Below are 14,809 nucleotides of genomic sequence, written 5' to 3'. Positions count from 1 at the left end.
TAAACTTGTAGTAATTTTTATATTTTTTAATGGATTTTTATAGTTGTTGTTTTTTGGTGTTATTATATCAAGAAAGAAATCAAATTAAACTCAAGAATCTATAGAATACAGCACAGGCTTTATTATTCTGTATAATGTGTCAGTCGGAATATGTGTGTGGGTGCCAGTCGAGCAGAACAAGCGTGAGATCTTTAGTGCTCTTAAAACAGGAAGCTGCAGGGTTTGCTTTCTGTCTCTCAAAGGAAAAGCTGCTGTCTGAAATTCTGCTGTGAGCCGAGAAAACTATTCCAGCATGTTGGGTTTTTGTTCAGTTGCAGGGGACACAATGTGGGCTGCGAGGCCTTCCGGGCGTGAGTTTCTGAAATGGTATGGCAATAAAGACCTGGTTTATGCACTCCGGCCGAGGAGAGACACTTACATAAAGTTGTTTAACCACTCATTGAGATCATTCATTAGTGATGGATATCAATATGTCTGTCATGTCTTCTATTATTTCATGGCTCTCTGGAAAACTGGATCGTGATTGGCCAATGGTGGCATTCTACGCTCAAATACTTCTGTATAATGAGCACCAAACTGTATAATTTGTGTGTGTTGCCATGTGGTTGTTAGGGTGTTCTGTGTCCTTGCTTGGGCATTTCCAGGTTGTTGCTTAAGTGTTTTGAGTTGCTAGGTGGTTGCTAAGATGTTCTGAGTTGTATGTGGGTTGTGTTTCACGTGTGCTTGCAGGAAAATTGCCAGATGGTTGCTAAGGTGTTGTGTGTGGTTGTTGTTGTGTTGCTATGTGTTTGTTAGGGTGTTCTGTTTCCTTGCTAGGACATAGCCAGGTGGCTACTAAAGTGTACTTAGTTGAATGTGGGTTGCTATGTGGTTGCCAGTGTGTTCTGTGTGCTTGCTAGAGCATTTGCCAGGTTGTTGCTAAGGTGTCATGTATGGTTGTAGGTGTGTTGCTATGTGGTTGCTAGGGTGTTCTGTGTGCTTTGAAGTGTGTTGCCAGATCGTTGCTAAGGTGGGTGGTTGTTAATGTGTTGCTATGTGGTTGCTAAGGTGTTTTTAGTTGTTTGTTGCTTTATGGTTGTTAGGGTGTTCTGTGTCCTTGCTAGGGCATTGCCAGGTTGTTGCTAATGTGTTGTGCGTGGTTGTTGTGTGTTGCAATGTGGTTGTTAAGGTGTTTTGATTTGTGTGTTGCTATGTGGTTGTTAGGGTGTTGTTATGTCCTTGTTAAGGCATTTCAATGTGGTTACTAAGGTGTTCTGAGTTGTGTGTTGCTAGGGTGTTCTGTGTGCTTTGAAGTGTGTTGCCAGATCGTTGCTAAGGTGGGTGGTTGTTAATGTGTTGCTATGTGGTTGCTAAGGTGTTTTTAGTTGTCTGTTGCTATCGGGTTGCTAGGATGTTCTGAGTTTTGTGTTGTTATGTGGTTGTTAGGGTGTTCTGTGTGTTTTCAAGGGCATTTTCAGATCATTGCTAAGGTGTAGTTGGTTGTTATTAGTGTGTTGCTACAGTATGTGGTTGCTAAGGTGTTCTGAGTTGAAAGTGGGTTGCTTTGTGGTTGCTATGGTATTTCAGCTATAATTAATGTCTGTAGCATAAATAGTGTGCAATGAGTTAAGCACTGGTGTGTTCACGTCATGTCGGAATTGTAAAACAATCTTTGTAGAACTCGTTATTAGAAGCTGGAAACTTTCTCAGACCTGACGCCATATAAAAAGAACCAAAATGGCAGCGCTCCCAACTGTTAAACAATTGGTTTACATACAGTATATTACCATGGTATAAACTGTATAGCAAAATCTCTACATGACACATTTCAACCATACACCATCATACCGCCTAGACCTACTTAATAATTATGAGAAAGTTGAATGAATGTCCCGAGTCCCAACTAATTCAAGTTTCAAGGAGTCACTTGTGGAAACCGTGTCATTGTGTTAGCTACAAACTGGCTGGGATTTCAGGGCTTCAATGTGCAGATGTTTCTATTGTGCTGTGTGATTTGTGGCGTCAGTGGACTCTCCACACCGCATGCTTGAACAGATGAAAAATTATCTATAGTTCAATCTTTCAATTGAACAGAGGAACAGATGGTCCAATCTGAGTTAAAACACTCGACTTTCAAGAGTGTTTGAGCACTGTTTCACACTGGGGCCCGTCTAATGTGGATAATGGTGCCATTTTATTTACAGACATGTTGGAACCCACAATACTATCATTCATATTCTTGTCATCAGAATGGTTGTTTTCTGTTGATTTCCTTGTGTAATGCTAACAGTAATAGCACAGCTCAGAGGAGGACTGGCTGTCCCAGATGAGTACGGATCCTCTCAAGGTTTCCCCCTCCATTACCTAAACATCATATGGAGTTTCCCTTGCCATGTTCGCCTTTGTCTTGAGAAGCAAACCTGCATAAGATATTAAGATGAAGTCAGTTTAGATAACATCTGAGACATAACCTTAATTATGTTTCTTGCGCTCTGAGAGAGACAATTTTGAGCAGTAACACTGTCCTCTTTCCCCCTCAGCTGTGAAGAAACCACTTGGACAGGAGCCTCAGGATGAGAAGATGGCAGCCACTTTGTTTCCATCGGGTCCTGACAGTCTACACCCGTTCACTCGTGAGTCCCTGGCTGGAATCGAACAGCGGATCACCGATGAGGAGGCACGGAATGCCAAGGAGTACAAAGAGGACCTGGGTGATGTGGAGCCGCTCAAGTCCCGGCCCGACCTGGAGGCCGGCAAACAGCTCCCGCGAATCTTCGGAGACATTCCGTCCGGACTGGTGGGCGTCCCACTGGAGGACATCGACCCATTTTACTTCCAGAACAAGAAAGTGAGTGCATTGGAGCTGTAGTGGACATACCATGAGTCCGAAAGTGCTTTATAACACTGCTATAAATGAATAGATGAATGTTGTTGAGATTGTAGATAAAGAATTCTGTTCCAAAACTTAGTGAGCTGCCTTGCTATTAGCTGCCTACATAGGGAGCTGTTTTGTAAGGCAATCCAGCTAAGATCATCATACCATTTTAGGGATTCATTTTACTAAAAATAAAAATTCTGTCATCATTGAATAACCCTCATGTCGTTCCAAACCCATATGACTTTCTATCTGTTGTGCAACACAAAGATATTATTAGGCCCCCTCAGTCACCATTTACTTTTATTGTATGGAAGAAAAACAAACAATGTAAAAAATGCAGCAATTAAAGTAAATGGTGACTGAAATGTTTTGTTTGGATCTTGGACTTCGTAACGCATTGATAAGTAGATGACAAAATGTTTTTAATTTTTGAGTGAAACCAATGACTATCATTGATAAAGTACAGCTAGTACAGTTCATATATTTGCGCTGAATCAGAGCGCTACAGGAATAGCATTACCTAATGAATAGCATGAGTCAGTGAGCCACTGTTAATACGAACACTGCTGTGCTAGCTTCTCTCTCAAACACTCTTCCTTTCATAAGTACAGACAAATCAACATTTCTATGGATTTCAGCTAAAATGTTTGACTCAGACCTCCTTTTAAATGCATTTTCAGTTTAGATTGTGCTAAGCCGTTACAGTTGCTAATGCTAAGAAAGAAGATGACTGAATTGACACTTAACACGCTATCCTCTGTTAAAAACCCCAAAAGTTTGTCCTCTCCGTTTAGACATTTTTGCAAAGTCACCCTTTCATTATCTGAGAAAAGAAATCGAATGAAATCCTTATTGAAATATTGCCTTGCCGAAAAATACATTATAATCCTAAAATGGTTTGCAGCTGTTAGCAGTTCTAACTGGTCTTCTAGAGTGGTCAAGCTGGTCTCCATGCCTAGCTAAGCTGGTCTTAGCTGGTTTATCCAGTCTTTTGCTGGTATTGCTGGTCTCAAGGCTGGTCTCAGTTGGTTTAGCTGATCTCAAAGCCTGGCCAAGCTGGTCATTAGGTGGTTTAGCTGCTCTTGCAGTCTGGCCAAACTGGTCTAAGCTGGTTTAGCTGATCTCAAAGCCTGGTCAAGCTGGTTTTAGGTGGTTTAGCTGATCTCATGGCCTTTGGCCAGAGTAGTCTTAGCTGATTTAGCTGATTTCCCAGCCTTGCCAAACTAGTCTAAGCTGGTTTAGCTGATCTCCAAGCTGGTCAAGCTGGTTTAGCTGATCTCAAAGCCTGGCCAAGATGGTCATTATGTGGTTTAGCTGATTTCCCAGCCTTGCCAAGGTGTACTTTACTGGTCTAGCTGATCTCCAAGCTGGTTAAGCTGGTCTTAGCTGGTTTAGCTGATATCAAAACCTGGTCAAGTTGGTCAAACATCAGGCTTAGCTGATCTCACAGCCTGGCCAAGCTGGTCAATAGTTGGTGTAGCTGATTTCCCAGCCTTGCCAAGCTGTTCTTTACTGGTCTAGCTGATCTCCAAGCTGTTCAAGCTGGTCTTAGCTGGTTTAGCTAATCGCAAAGTCTGGCCAAGCTGGTGATTAGGTGTTTATGCTGGTCTTGAAGTCTGGCCAAGCTAGTCATAGCTGGTTTTGCTGATTTACCAACCTTGCAAAGCTGGTCATTAGGTGGTTTAGCTGGTCTCTCAGCCTGGCCAAACTGGTCATTAGATGGTCATTAGCTGGTTCAGCTGGTCTTGAAGCCTACCAAGCTGGTCTTAGCTGGTCTTGCAGCCTGGCCAAAATGTTTTTAGCTGGTTTAGTCAAGTCAAGTCAAGTATTTAATTTGTATAGCACAAAAGCTGTAATGTAGTAATGTCTTCGAGTCATAATAGTGCGTAATTTATTATCTACGTATTCCATTTTTAGAGTGTAGTCCATCCTTTGACCAAAGTGATGCAGGGAGGGGTCAGTAAGGTACACTGTAGTTCGATTGTAAGCTTGTGGTAGATTCATTTCTGGTGGATTCCATCTTAAGTCTAAGTTTTAGGCAGTGTCCAGTGAAGTATCCCATGTCTGACGTTTGTTGCTGGCATCGGTTCATCAGTTCAGTCCATCGTTGTAGAATTAAGTGATATCTGGCTGGCACAGGCTGCAGTTAGTCGTCTTCACTCAGCAACATGTAGTAGTGGGAGTCGGACATCAGGAAGGTCCGGGGTCGGACATCAGGCAGAACCCGATTCTGACATCATGCAGGACCAGAGCTGGATCTGGCATGCTCTGGTAACCTCAGGACATTTATCCCGAGGTTTAGACAGGGAAACAAATAGAATAATATAAGCTGATGATCTGATGTCAGATGCTCTGGCACCCAAAATGCATTTTACTATGGTGGCTGGAGTCTCTATTTCCATGTTCCTTACCCTAGAACCACCTATAACTAGGGCAAACAGGCTTCTCAGAGGGTGCATCTCTGAGCGGGTAGAAACTATTGGAAATCCTAACAGGAATGACAGATTGGTATTGCTTTGCCCTACGAGATATGCTGCCGAGACGTCACCCAAACACCCTGATGTGAGGGCTCTACATCTGGAACCGAAGGGTGTGTGTTGAAAATAATGCGGAAAAAAACCATGCATGCTGAAAACCGGCAGAGATTAAAGATTAAATGCTGACAACAGAAGATAAGCAATGCTAAAAATGCTATCAGGCTACAAACACAGACTCGAGCTAGGCCCCAGCAGCAACAGGAACAGGAAATAACGAAAGGGGCAATCAAGTATGTTTTGCTGGTGCCGGGCCAAACTGTTCTTAGCTGGTTTATCTGATTTATCAACCTGGCCAAGCAGGTCTTTGCTGGTCTAGCTAGTCTTCCAGCCTGATCTGCTAAGAAGTACCCGTAAAACATTCTAAAAGAGGCTAGTCTAACCAGGCTGGGAGACCAGCTAAATCCAACAAACCAGCTTAGGCTGATTTACAGCTGGGAAATATTTTGTATTTCTTAGACATATTTTGTGCTGCAGGGTTACTGTAGGATTAATTTAGCATAATCAGTGTACTACATCATTCAATGACACCTTTAATAGACCTCTTCAGAAATGATCACCATGTTTCCATGCATGAGCTCGGGTTACAGCCCCACACAAGCAGGTTTGTTGATGTATTATATGGGCCTGCTGACTCTGACAAGGTCTGTGTTTTAGGAATCAGATCAGTGACAAGAGACAAGGGACAGTCAGATCAAGTAATGTGGATTTAAAATAGTAGTTCACCCCAAAATGAAAATTCTGCCATCAAAGCAGCAATGTTATTTTTCAGTAGAACACAAAATGAGTTTTCAGTTAAATATTCAGGCTGTTATTGTCTTACATTGAAAGTGGAAGGTGACTGCAGCTGTCAAGCTATAAATTAGGACAACAAAATCTCCATAAAAGTATCATTAAAGTAGTCCATTCGAAGTATGTGCTATATTCCAAGTCTTCTGAAGTGAAACAATGGCTTTGTGTGTGGAACAGATCCTAATGAAAGATATTCACTGAATACATTGCATTTCGACCTACCTCTCAAATCCAAAACTCAAAACAAAAACTTATCTAGCTTGGAAAATCTCCTAGATAACTCCTGTTGTGTTCCACAGAAAAAAAAATATGCTTTGTATAAAATAAAGGTGAGTAAACAATGACAGAATGTTTGGGTATACTTTCCCTTTGAAATCAATTCTCATCGTTCTTATTGGCGAAAATGTGCATTGATTATTAGCTCTGTCATGCATTGTCTCTCAAGACAATCCCTGTAATCATAGTTTAAATGCACAGTGAGGGTAGTGTTAGGGTTGGATTCCCCTCTGCCCACCCTGCCTTGTTTTATTTCCTTCCAAATCTGCTCATTTGGACCTGCGGTTGGCAGATGACATCCCAGAGAAATGCAAGAAAAGTGGAAAAAAACGAGGCAAATTTGACCTAGATGTTACATAACAATAGACAACATACGGCTGGAGAGAGATAGCTATTTAAAGAGGTTACAAAGGCCACGGCGCTAGAATGCTGAGAAAGGCACCTAGCATGCTGCTAACAAAGATGCCAAGCAATAAAAGGGATACACCGCCACATTTCGCCACAGTCGCGGCTGTAAAATATGCTGACCCTGATGCTGCCTGCCTGCAATTATTCTTTGCACCGTGACTCCTCTTATTATTTATGTGATGGTGAGATGTCGTAAATCAAGCTCTGCGAGGGGGCGATGAATCCCCGGCAACAGAACTGTGTGTTTGTGCAGCACAGGGACAGAAGAGCTCCCTGGTACTGTCAACCATGGCGACAGACGGGCATCCCTCGAGAGCACATATTCTCCCTTTGTGCGTTGTAGTAAAGTATTTGCGTGTTCTGCACACCCTGGAGTATTGCTTCCTGCTTAACATCGTAATTACAACCGTGTTCTAAAAATATGTTTTTATTCTTTCTGAAAAATGTGCCATGCTTACCATAGTTTCCCCTTAAAATACCATTGTTGCTACAGTAAAACTGGAATAACTTGATTCTGTGCACCACTTAAAAAAAAAGAAATGACAGAAAGATTCTGGAAGCTTCTTATAGAGTTAATGGCTTCTATTATAATTTTGCAGGGTTTTGTTCGAGGAGGCCGATTATAAGTGGGGGGTGATGTTGGTGATGTTGGAGGGGTCGAGGAGGCCGATTTCACCACCTTTAGTGAGCCGCTGGCTCCCCATTACATGTCACCCCTGTGCATTGCATACCTTGCATATATGGCTTTTGTGCCTCTGCATATACCATCAATTAACAACCTCGAAGCTCACAGTAGTTCTGTCTTTAAATTCGTATTAATTATCGTTAAAACTAAATTCCTCTGTGGAGAAAATGAATGTGAGTTTTCTTCTGGAACCCACCTGTTGCACTCTTTACATTTTAAACATAAGCACATTCAACCCTCCTATCATATAAACCCTGAAGTAATAACAATAAAATTATGCATTTGTTTGGGATTTATGCTATTTTGATTTTATTAACATGTACATATCTTAATTGTATCATTAATTTGCATATGCAAATAAGCTAATTTATGAATCTTCTATAAACCTTCTATAAGTTGAACCATGAAGAAAAAATGAGAATTTAACATATATTGGATATATAACATGACTTAAAAATCATGTTGTGATAATAATAGCCAGTAGGTGGCGGCAGTGTTCTATGCAGACGTGTGTTTGTGTGTGTGTGTGTGTGTGTGTGTGTGTGTGTGTGTATGAGTGTGAGTGATGTGTGTGTGTGTGCGCGCATGTGTGTGTACGTGCACGTGTGTTTATGTGTGTGTGTGTATGTTGTGTGTGTGTGTATGTGAGTGTGTGTGTGTGTGTGTGTGTGTGTGTGTATGAGTGTGTGTGATGTGTGTGTGTGTGCGCGCATGTGTGTGTACGTGCACGTGTGTTTATGTGTGTGTGTGTGTATGTTGTGTGTGTGTGTATGTGAGTGTGTGTGTGTGTGTGTGTGTGTGCATGTGTGTTTGTGTGTGCATGTGTGTGTGTGTGTGTGTGTTGTTGTAGGTGTGTTATTGTCTCACCCCCTCATTTCTAAGTGTTTTCTAAAAATTGCTCTGTGTCATGGTCTTTCCCATTCATTTTCAATGGTCGGTCAATTTTTACCGCAAAGACAAAAGGTGTTGCTTTTGTTTTATCGAATCATGCCCAGTTTGTCTTTTCTTTTTTGGTATGTTCAGATGGCAAGTGGAGGAAAAGTCAGCAAGCCTTTAATAAACCATTTCTATTAAATCAACAAAAGTGACTCCGGTCAAAAATGACCGAAGACCACAGGAGGGTTAATTGACTTCACTGCTTGAGAATTTAATGTTCAGAGACAGTGTTAAGGAGACCATAATTCTTGGTTCTCAACAGCACTCTGGCTGTTTATTTATTGCTTTTGATGGACATCCTCCCAGTAATGCATTACAATAATCTTTCCAATGGTGCGATCTAGCTCCATTCTTTCAAGCTCGCGTATGACATTAAAGAAGCGTAAACGCACCATTAAAGTATTTCATATGACTCATGCATTACGTTCAAAGTGTCCTGAAGCCATACATAGTTTTGCATCCCAATAACCCAATAACAATAACGTAGAATTTGGTCAACTACTTTAAACAAAGTCTAATTAGAAATAATCATATTCAGTTTCGGTTTCCTGCCCAGTGTGTCCAGAATTTTCGGTTTCAGTTTTGGCCAAAAATGTTCATTTCGGTTCATCACTAGGGTTATTTTTGGACATTATGGGTGGTGATTTTCTTTGTTGCTGTTGTTTTCTCTCTGAGCTTGCCTTACAATTAGGTCAAAACGAGGTATCTCTGAAGGCAGTGTCACCTTTCTGCTTACCTTTTGCAGAAGTCCTCCCCTCTAAGGCACGCCAAATGATGCCTAAAAGCTCATTCGGTTTTGGAACAGAGCTAGAAAGAGCAGAGGAGACTAGATGTTAAGAAAGGGTGTTTGTTAGTATGTCTTGTTAAATACACATTAAATAAACTTGTTTCAGTGTCATGTTGTTTTTGATGTGAAATGTCACTTTTTCTTTCTTTTCTTCTAACTAACCTTTCTCTCCTGTCTGTGTTCTTTTCTCCCAACAGACTTTTATAGTACTGAACAAAGGGAAGGCCATCTTCCGGTTTAGTGCCACGTCTGCACTCTATATTTTTAGCCCTTTTCATCCCATTAGAAGAGCATCAATAAAGATTTTAGTACACTCATATCCTTTTTGGTACAATTGAAGGCGAAACACTGCTTTTAGAAAAGTTTCTGAAGCTTTGCATTGATCGTACATTGAGAGTTTCGTCCATGCGAGTACTATCAAACCTGAAGTGTGACTCCAAGACTATTATAAGGATTGCTAAACCTTCGCGGAAAGTACTTGAAGGATATGTAGGTTTTTAAGTCAGCAGTTTAAACGATCACTGGGCGAGGAAATAGAGTCATGCATAAATAGCTTTTGAAAATCTCAAATGTTATTGGTTTTACTCCTCAATCGTTTCTCCAAGACACCGAAGATATTTTAAAGAGAATAAATTGAGAGTTTTGGTCAAGTCTCCTGCTTCTCTGATGTTTCTCCTGGGACAATAGACCATAATAATCTCACACATGTCTCCTCTAGAGTTTCAGAAGAGATCTCATCTATGTCTCCAACTGTGCTCAGATTTTTGTTTGTAGATTTTTGTTTGTAGATCCTATATTCTACAAACAAAAATCAAGAGATGAACCTGAACATTTATCATCAAAATCTTCTGACAACAAATCTTTGGACTTATGCTATCCACATTCATTTTTATAGCCCTAGGCTTACTGTATGTCAACAGTTGACTCAGTTGAAGAAATTATTTGTCTATTTAAAAAAATTAAATACAAATTATTTAATTTAATTTAATTTAATTTTTATTTTATTTAATATAAATTTAATTTATATTTAAATTTAATTTAATTGAATCTAATTTTAATTTAATTTAATTAAAATTTAATTGTAATTTAATTATATTTTATTTTAATTTAATTTAATCTAAATTTAATTTAATTTAAATGTAATTTAATTTTAATTTAATTAAATTTTATCTAATTTAATTAAAATTTTATTTTATTTAATTTAATTTAATTTTATTTTATTTGTATTTAATTTGATTGAATTTTATTTAATTATTTTATTTTATTACATTTTATTTAATTTAGTTTTAATTTTATTGTATTTTATTTTATTTAATTGTATTTTATTTTGTTTTATTTTATTTTATCCAAAGGAATTTTAGGAGAAACATCTGAGATGATAGCCACGAAAGAGCAATATCTGTAAGATTATTTTTCCAGTAGAGTTTCACAACCATAAAACATTGAACAACCACTTCACATCAGTGAAAATGAGAATAAGTTCTCGCCTACTTTGCAACTGAGCGGCTCGCTATCTGACATTCAAACGCAATGCCAGGCATGGAGGTTCGTTGTGTGACCAAAGCCAAGTTCTGATGCCTGTGTTTTCCCTAAGCTTTGTCCACACTCAAGTTGCTGCTAAAAATACCCCTCAGCCCTAATCGCCTGGCTGAGGTGTCCAGAAATATTGGACTGGTGGACACTTTGCTGGTGTGGAGTTGATAAGCAGGTGAAGCGGGTTTGCACTGAAGGTGTCGCGGTGTCCGACTCCACCCCCCACCTCCTCCCCTTCACTTCACACACCTCTTATGGTTCGACAGCCCGCCGCACATCCAGTCGCTCAATATCAGCCTAAGTGACGCCCCGTCTGATTTAAAGCTTATCGTACTCAGCTGAAGTATTTTTTGAAGTGTGACACAGACGTTAGTGGAGGTGTGTTGAAGGCAAGGGGTCAGTGTTTGGCTGGTTAGTTTGATAGTTGTCATAGCTACAGCATCATGCTGGCAAAAAGCTAATTATCAATGGAAGGCCATTCAAAAGTAGACATATAAAATAAACACCAAATAAATAAATAAACAGACGTGCAATATGGATTTAAGTTGTAATTCTGTTATAATGTGAGAAGAAAGAGACCACTGAGTCTCCAGAAACATCTGAACTCCACCTCTGCGTTGGAGTTGTGATGGTGAGCGAAAAGTTGAGTTTAGGACTCTCCATTTTAAGAGGGGCTCTGTCCACAGGTGCTAATATATTTCCAGAACTGAGTGCCCATGAGCAAAGATGGCAAAAAGCAGGTCGCGTATTTCCAAGGCCGCATGTGCCAGCCAAGCAACTGCTATTGAGGAGAATGAAGAACGGATAGAGAACTTCAGTTAGATTAGACCTGCTTGGGCATGTGGGTGAGTGTGTGCCATGCAGTCGAGCGGTTAAAAGTGCTCACTTTTTAAGGCGTTGGTGCAGACGGCACACATCCGTGCTAACAGCATATTTCCCGGGAGAGCCGAAGCCTGAAAACATGTTTGATTAAGCAGTGCCACAAGAGCGCATTCATGCGACGCAGTCTCAGAGAGAGAGAGAGAGAGGGTGAAACGCGGCCCGCCGTGCCATGCTGAAGTGATTGGACTCATTAGACAAATGTGAGAGATGTGATCTCAAATCAAGCAGACCGACCAGAAAAGAAAACAACCACAAAATGCGTCCTCAGGTGGCACGGAGACTCCGAGGCTTTTCCCAGAGCTGACAGGCAGAACTTTTGACGGTCACGTACAGTGCGTTTAGAACAGTGGTTCTCAACCTTTTTTGAACAAATGCCCCCCTGACCTCTTCATGATCCTCTTAACGCCCCCCCCCCAAAAAAAAAACACTTCAGAAATACTATTACAGCCAAACAATTGCAACACTGATACCTGAAGCCTGAGTTTTTGGTAAAAAAAAAACTGAAACAGAAGTTTCTTATTGTATTTAAACTACATGTAAAAGCCTCAAGTTGAGTAATATTGTGTTTGGAAAAAATGCAAAAACACATGGATTGTTTGAAAGGTATTTCAAATGTATTTAGAAATTCAAACAAATTCAGGCTCACACAAAATTTTTTTAAGATGAACCAATCACGTGAACAATAACGTAACTAACCTAAATGGCCAATGAAAAAGCAGCGGTCGTTCACAGACTCAATTAGGCGATATATACTAGGCTTCAAATTTGAATAGCCTACAAACGGTCATTTCTACCACTCTGACAGCTGCGGCATTTGTTTTTAGGCGTTGCTATGGAGATCATTTGCCGGTAACTAGCCGAGTGGGTTATTAGCAACATTTAAATATGAATTCATTAATTTGCAGAACTGATTTTGCGGGACACGAGGGAGAGAACTTAAGTTAATATTAATATACTAGGTGAATAGCTGCAAAAAGACAAATAATATAAAATCAATATTTATATTATTATGACTTTATTATTCCCATCGGCCAATTACACATTGCAGAGTAGAGATGCGCGGATCAGCTCTAACGTCACCCGAATCAGCTGTTAAAAACAAACTCACCATCACCAATGATTTTCTCCGATTAGATATCCGCACCCGATCATCACATTACAATTAAAATTCTCAGGGCCAGATGTACTAACGCTTTTGCGCCCACTTCAGGCGTATTTGTTTCGCAAAGTGCGCATAAAACCATGGCGAGGTATGTACTGAACGGGACGCACCGAGATGAAAGCGCAGATTGCCTGTCGCAATTGAAAATGGCAAAATGCGCTTTTAGTGTCATGCATATGCATTCATGGGATGGACAAGGGGAAAGTGGGAGTGTCACATAAATAGATGGGAGGGGAAGCGTAAGCTGCGCCTAATTATGTATTCCGCGTTATGTACAGAAAAAGCCGGTGAAAGCGCCTCTATTTTGCACTGAAAATTCTCCGCCTATTAAAAGCATGTGTAACTTAGGAAGCGGCTCTCCTGGCATATCCTCCTGGTGAAGTGGCAGAAGTAATCCGAGCAAGACGAAGACATAGGCTAAGGAGAAGAGCTGAAAAGATTTTTGCGCAGGCCGCCTGTTGAGTACCTCTGAGTAACGCCCCCATTTGTGCCTGAGCGCCCCCCTCTCTGCTGCCTCGTTCACACCGCCCCCCAACACTGTCCAAACGCCCCCTAGGGGGCGGTACCGCCCCCGTTGAGAAACGCTGGTTTAGAAGAACCCCGTACTAAAGTAACTCAAAAACCAAGTCTTATCTTATCTATACGTTTACGGTCCATAAACAGGCCGACACTCGGGACGTCTTGCTTCACAATCACGACTCGCTCTGTAAGATGGAGAAAGCAGCTAATAGCACATCTATAGAACTGAAGAATGAGTAGTTTACCTTTCATCCATAATTGCTCGTATTACATCCATTTAAAAGCTGTAGATTGATAATTGTCCAAAGGATGGAACTGTAACGTGTATCTATCAAACTCACACCATTAGATGTAGAAGTTGACATTATTTGGAGGGCTTTCAGGATGACACACGAGCAAAAGTTCAGTTCAAGAGGAGTTTCTGTACAGTTCGAAAGTTGTAGACGTAATCGTTATAAATTATAATCATGTGTGGATGCCTCAGATCAGCCCTTAAAGTGAGAGGACACTAAAATGAAACAATATGCGTGTTCTGCATTATACGGTTGTTGTAACACGGTTAAAGGATGGGCAAGGAGGAGGCGAGAATTGGCTTGTCAACATAAATCTTAATTTGAATGAAAACATAAACCAAAAGCATAAACACACACACACACACACACACACACACACACACACACACACACACACGACGGACATGCCCTAAATTCTCTCTCGAACCATCGTCACCGGCCGCATTTATCCCTCGCGCGCCTCATCAGGCCGATTGGGGACAGGGCGCGCGATATTCCGACCCGGCCCCGCCCCCCTCCGCTCCACAGTTGTATTTACAGGGCCACGATTAGAGGGTTGAAACTGTAATTTTCAGCATCATATAGATGAATAAGCAGCTGTCATTTACTGTTACAGTCTTTTGACGTTCACACCCCTGCATTCAAAATCTGTAATTGAACCCTGTCATGAAAACGTCCATCATTGTGATATACGGTGTGCATGATGCGTTCCACTTGTTTCATGCGAGATTCAACTATTCTTTAACTGTATCCTATAGAGAGTTCATTTTGGAGACTTTGTTGAGGCATTACATCTGAGAAGCAGGAGACTGCAGCACATCTCTCCATTTAATCTCATTTAAGTGTTGAGGAGATGTTAAAACATGTTGTGTTTCACTAATGATTGTGCATTTCTTTCTTAACTGTTCCTACTTTATTCAGCCTTTTCATAATGTGCACTATTTTGACCAACTGTTGTTTCATGGCGATGTCAGAACCGGCGCAGTGGGCCAAATATGTCGAGTGAGTATCGCCCTCTTCTTCTTTTTCTTTTGCATCACTCCTGTCTGTCTTTCTTTACCCGTCTCTTTAACATCTGATATTGTGTTGACCTTTGACCTCTGAACTGTGCCCTATTTGTTCTGATGTAACGCTTTGCCAGGTGT

The 14,809-nt window shown here is 40.8% G+C and overlaps 1 protein-coding gene across 1 annotated transcript in view; it reads left to right on the top strand.

Annotated features, from left to right (window-relative positions):
• Positions 1-14,809, top strand: part of LOC127634602 (sodium channel protein type 4 subunit alpha-like) — a 192,123-nt gene that overhangs the window by 33,183 nt on the left and 144,131 nt on the right. The window contains exons 2-4 of the mRNA XM_052114210.1: positions 2,520-2,827; positions 9,473-9,591; positions 14,577-14,666. Coding sequence (XP_051970170.1) covers positions 2,561-2,827; positions 9,473-9,591; positions 14,577-14,666 — 476 coding nt within the window. The 5' untranslated portion in view covers positions 2,520-2,560. The remainder of the gene's footprint in view (positions 1-2,519; positions 2,828-9,472; positions 9,592-14,576; positions 14,667-14,809) is intronic.

This window comes from Xyrauchen texanus, chromosome 41 (genome assembly GCF_025860055.1).
Source record: "Xyrauchen texanus isolate HMW12.3.18 chromosome 41, RBS_HiC_50CHRs, whole genome shotgun sequence".
NCBI lineage: Eukaryota > Metazoa > Chordata > Actinopteri > Cypriniformes > Catostomidae > Xyrauchen > Xyrauchen texanus.
This window is presented reverse-complemented; position numbering and strand designations above follow the sequence as displayed.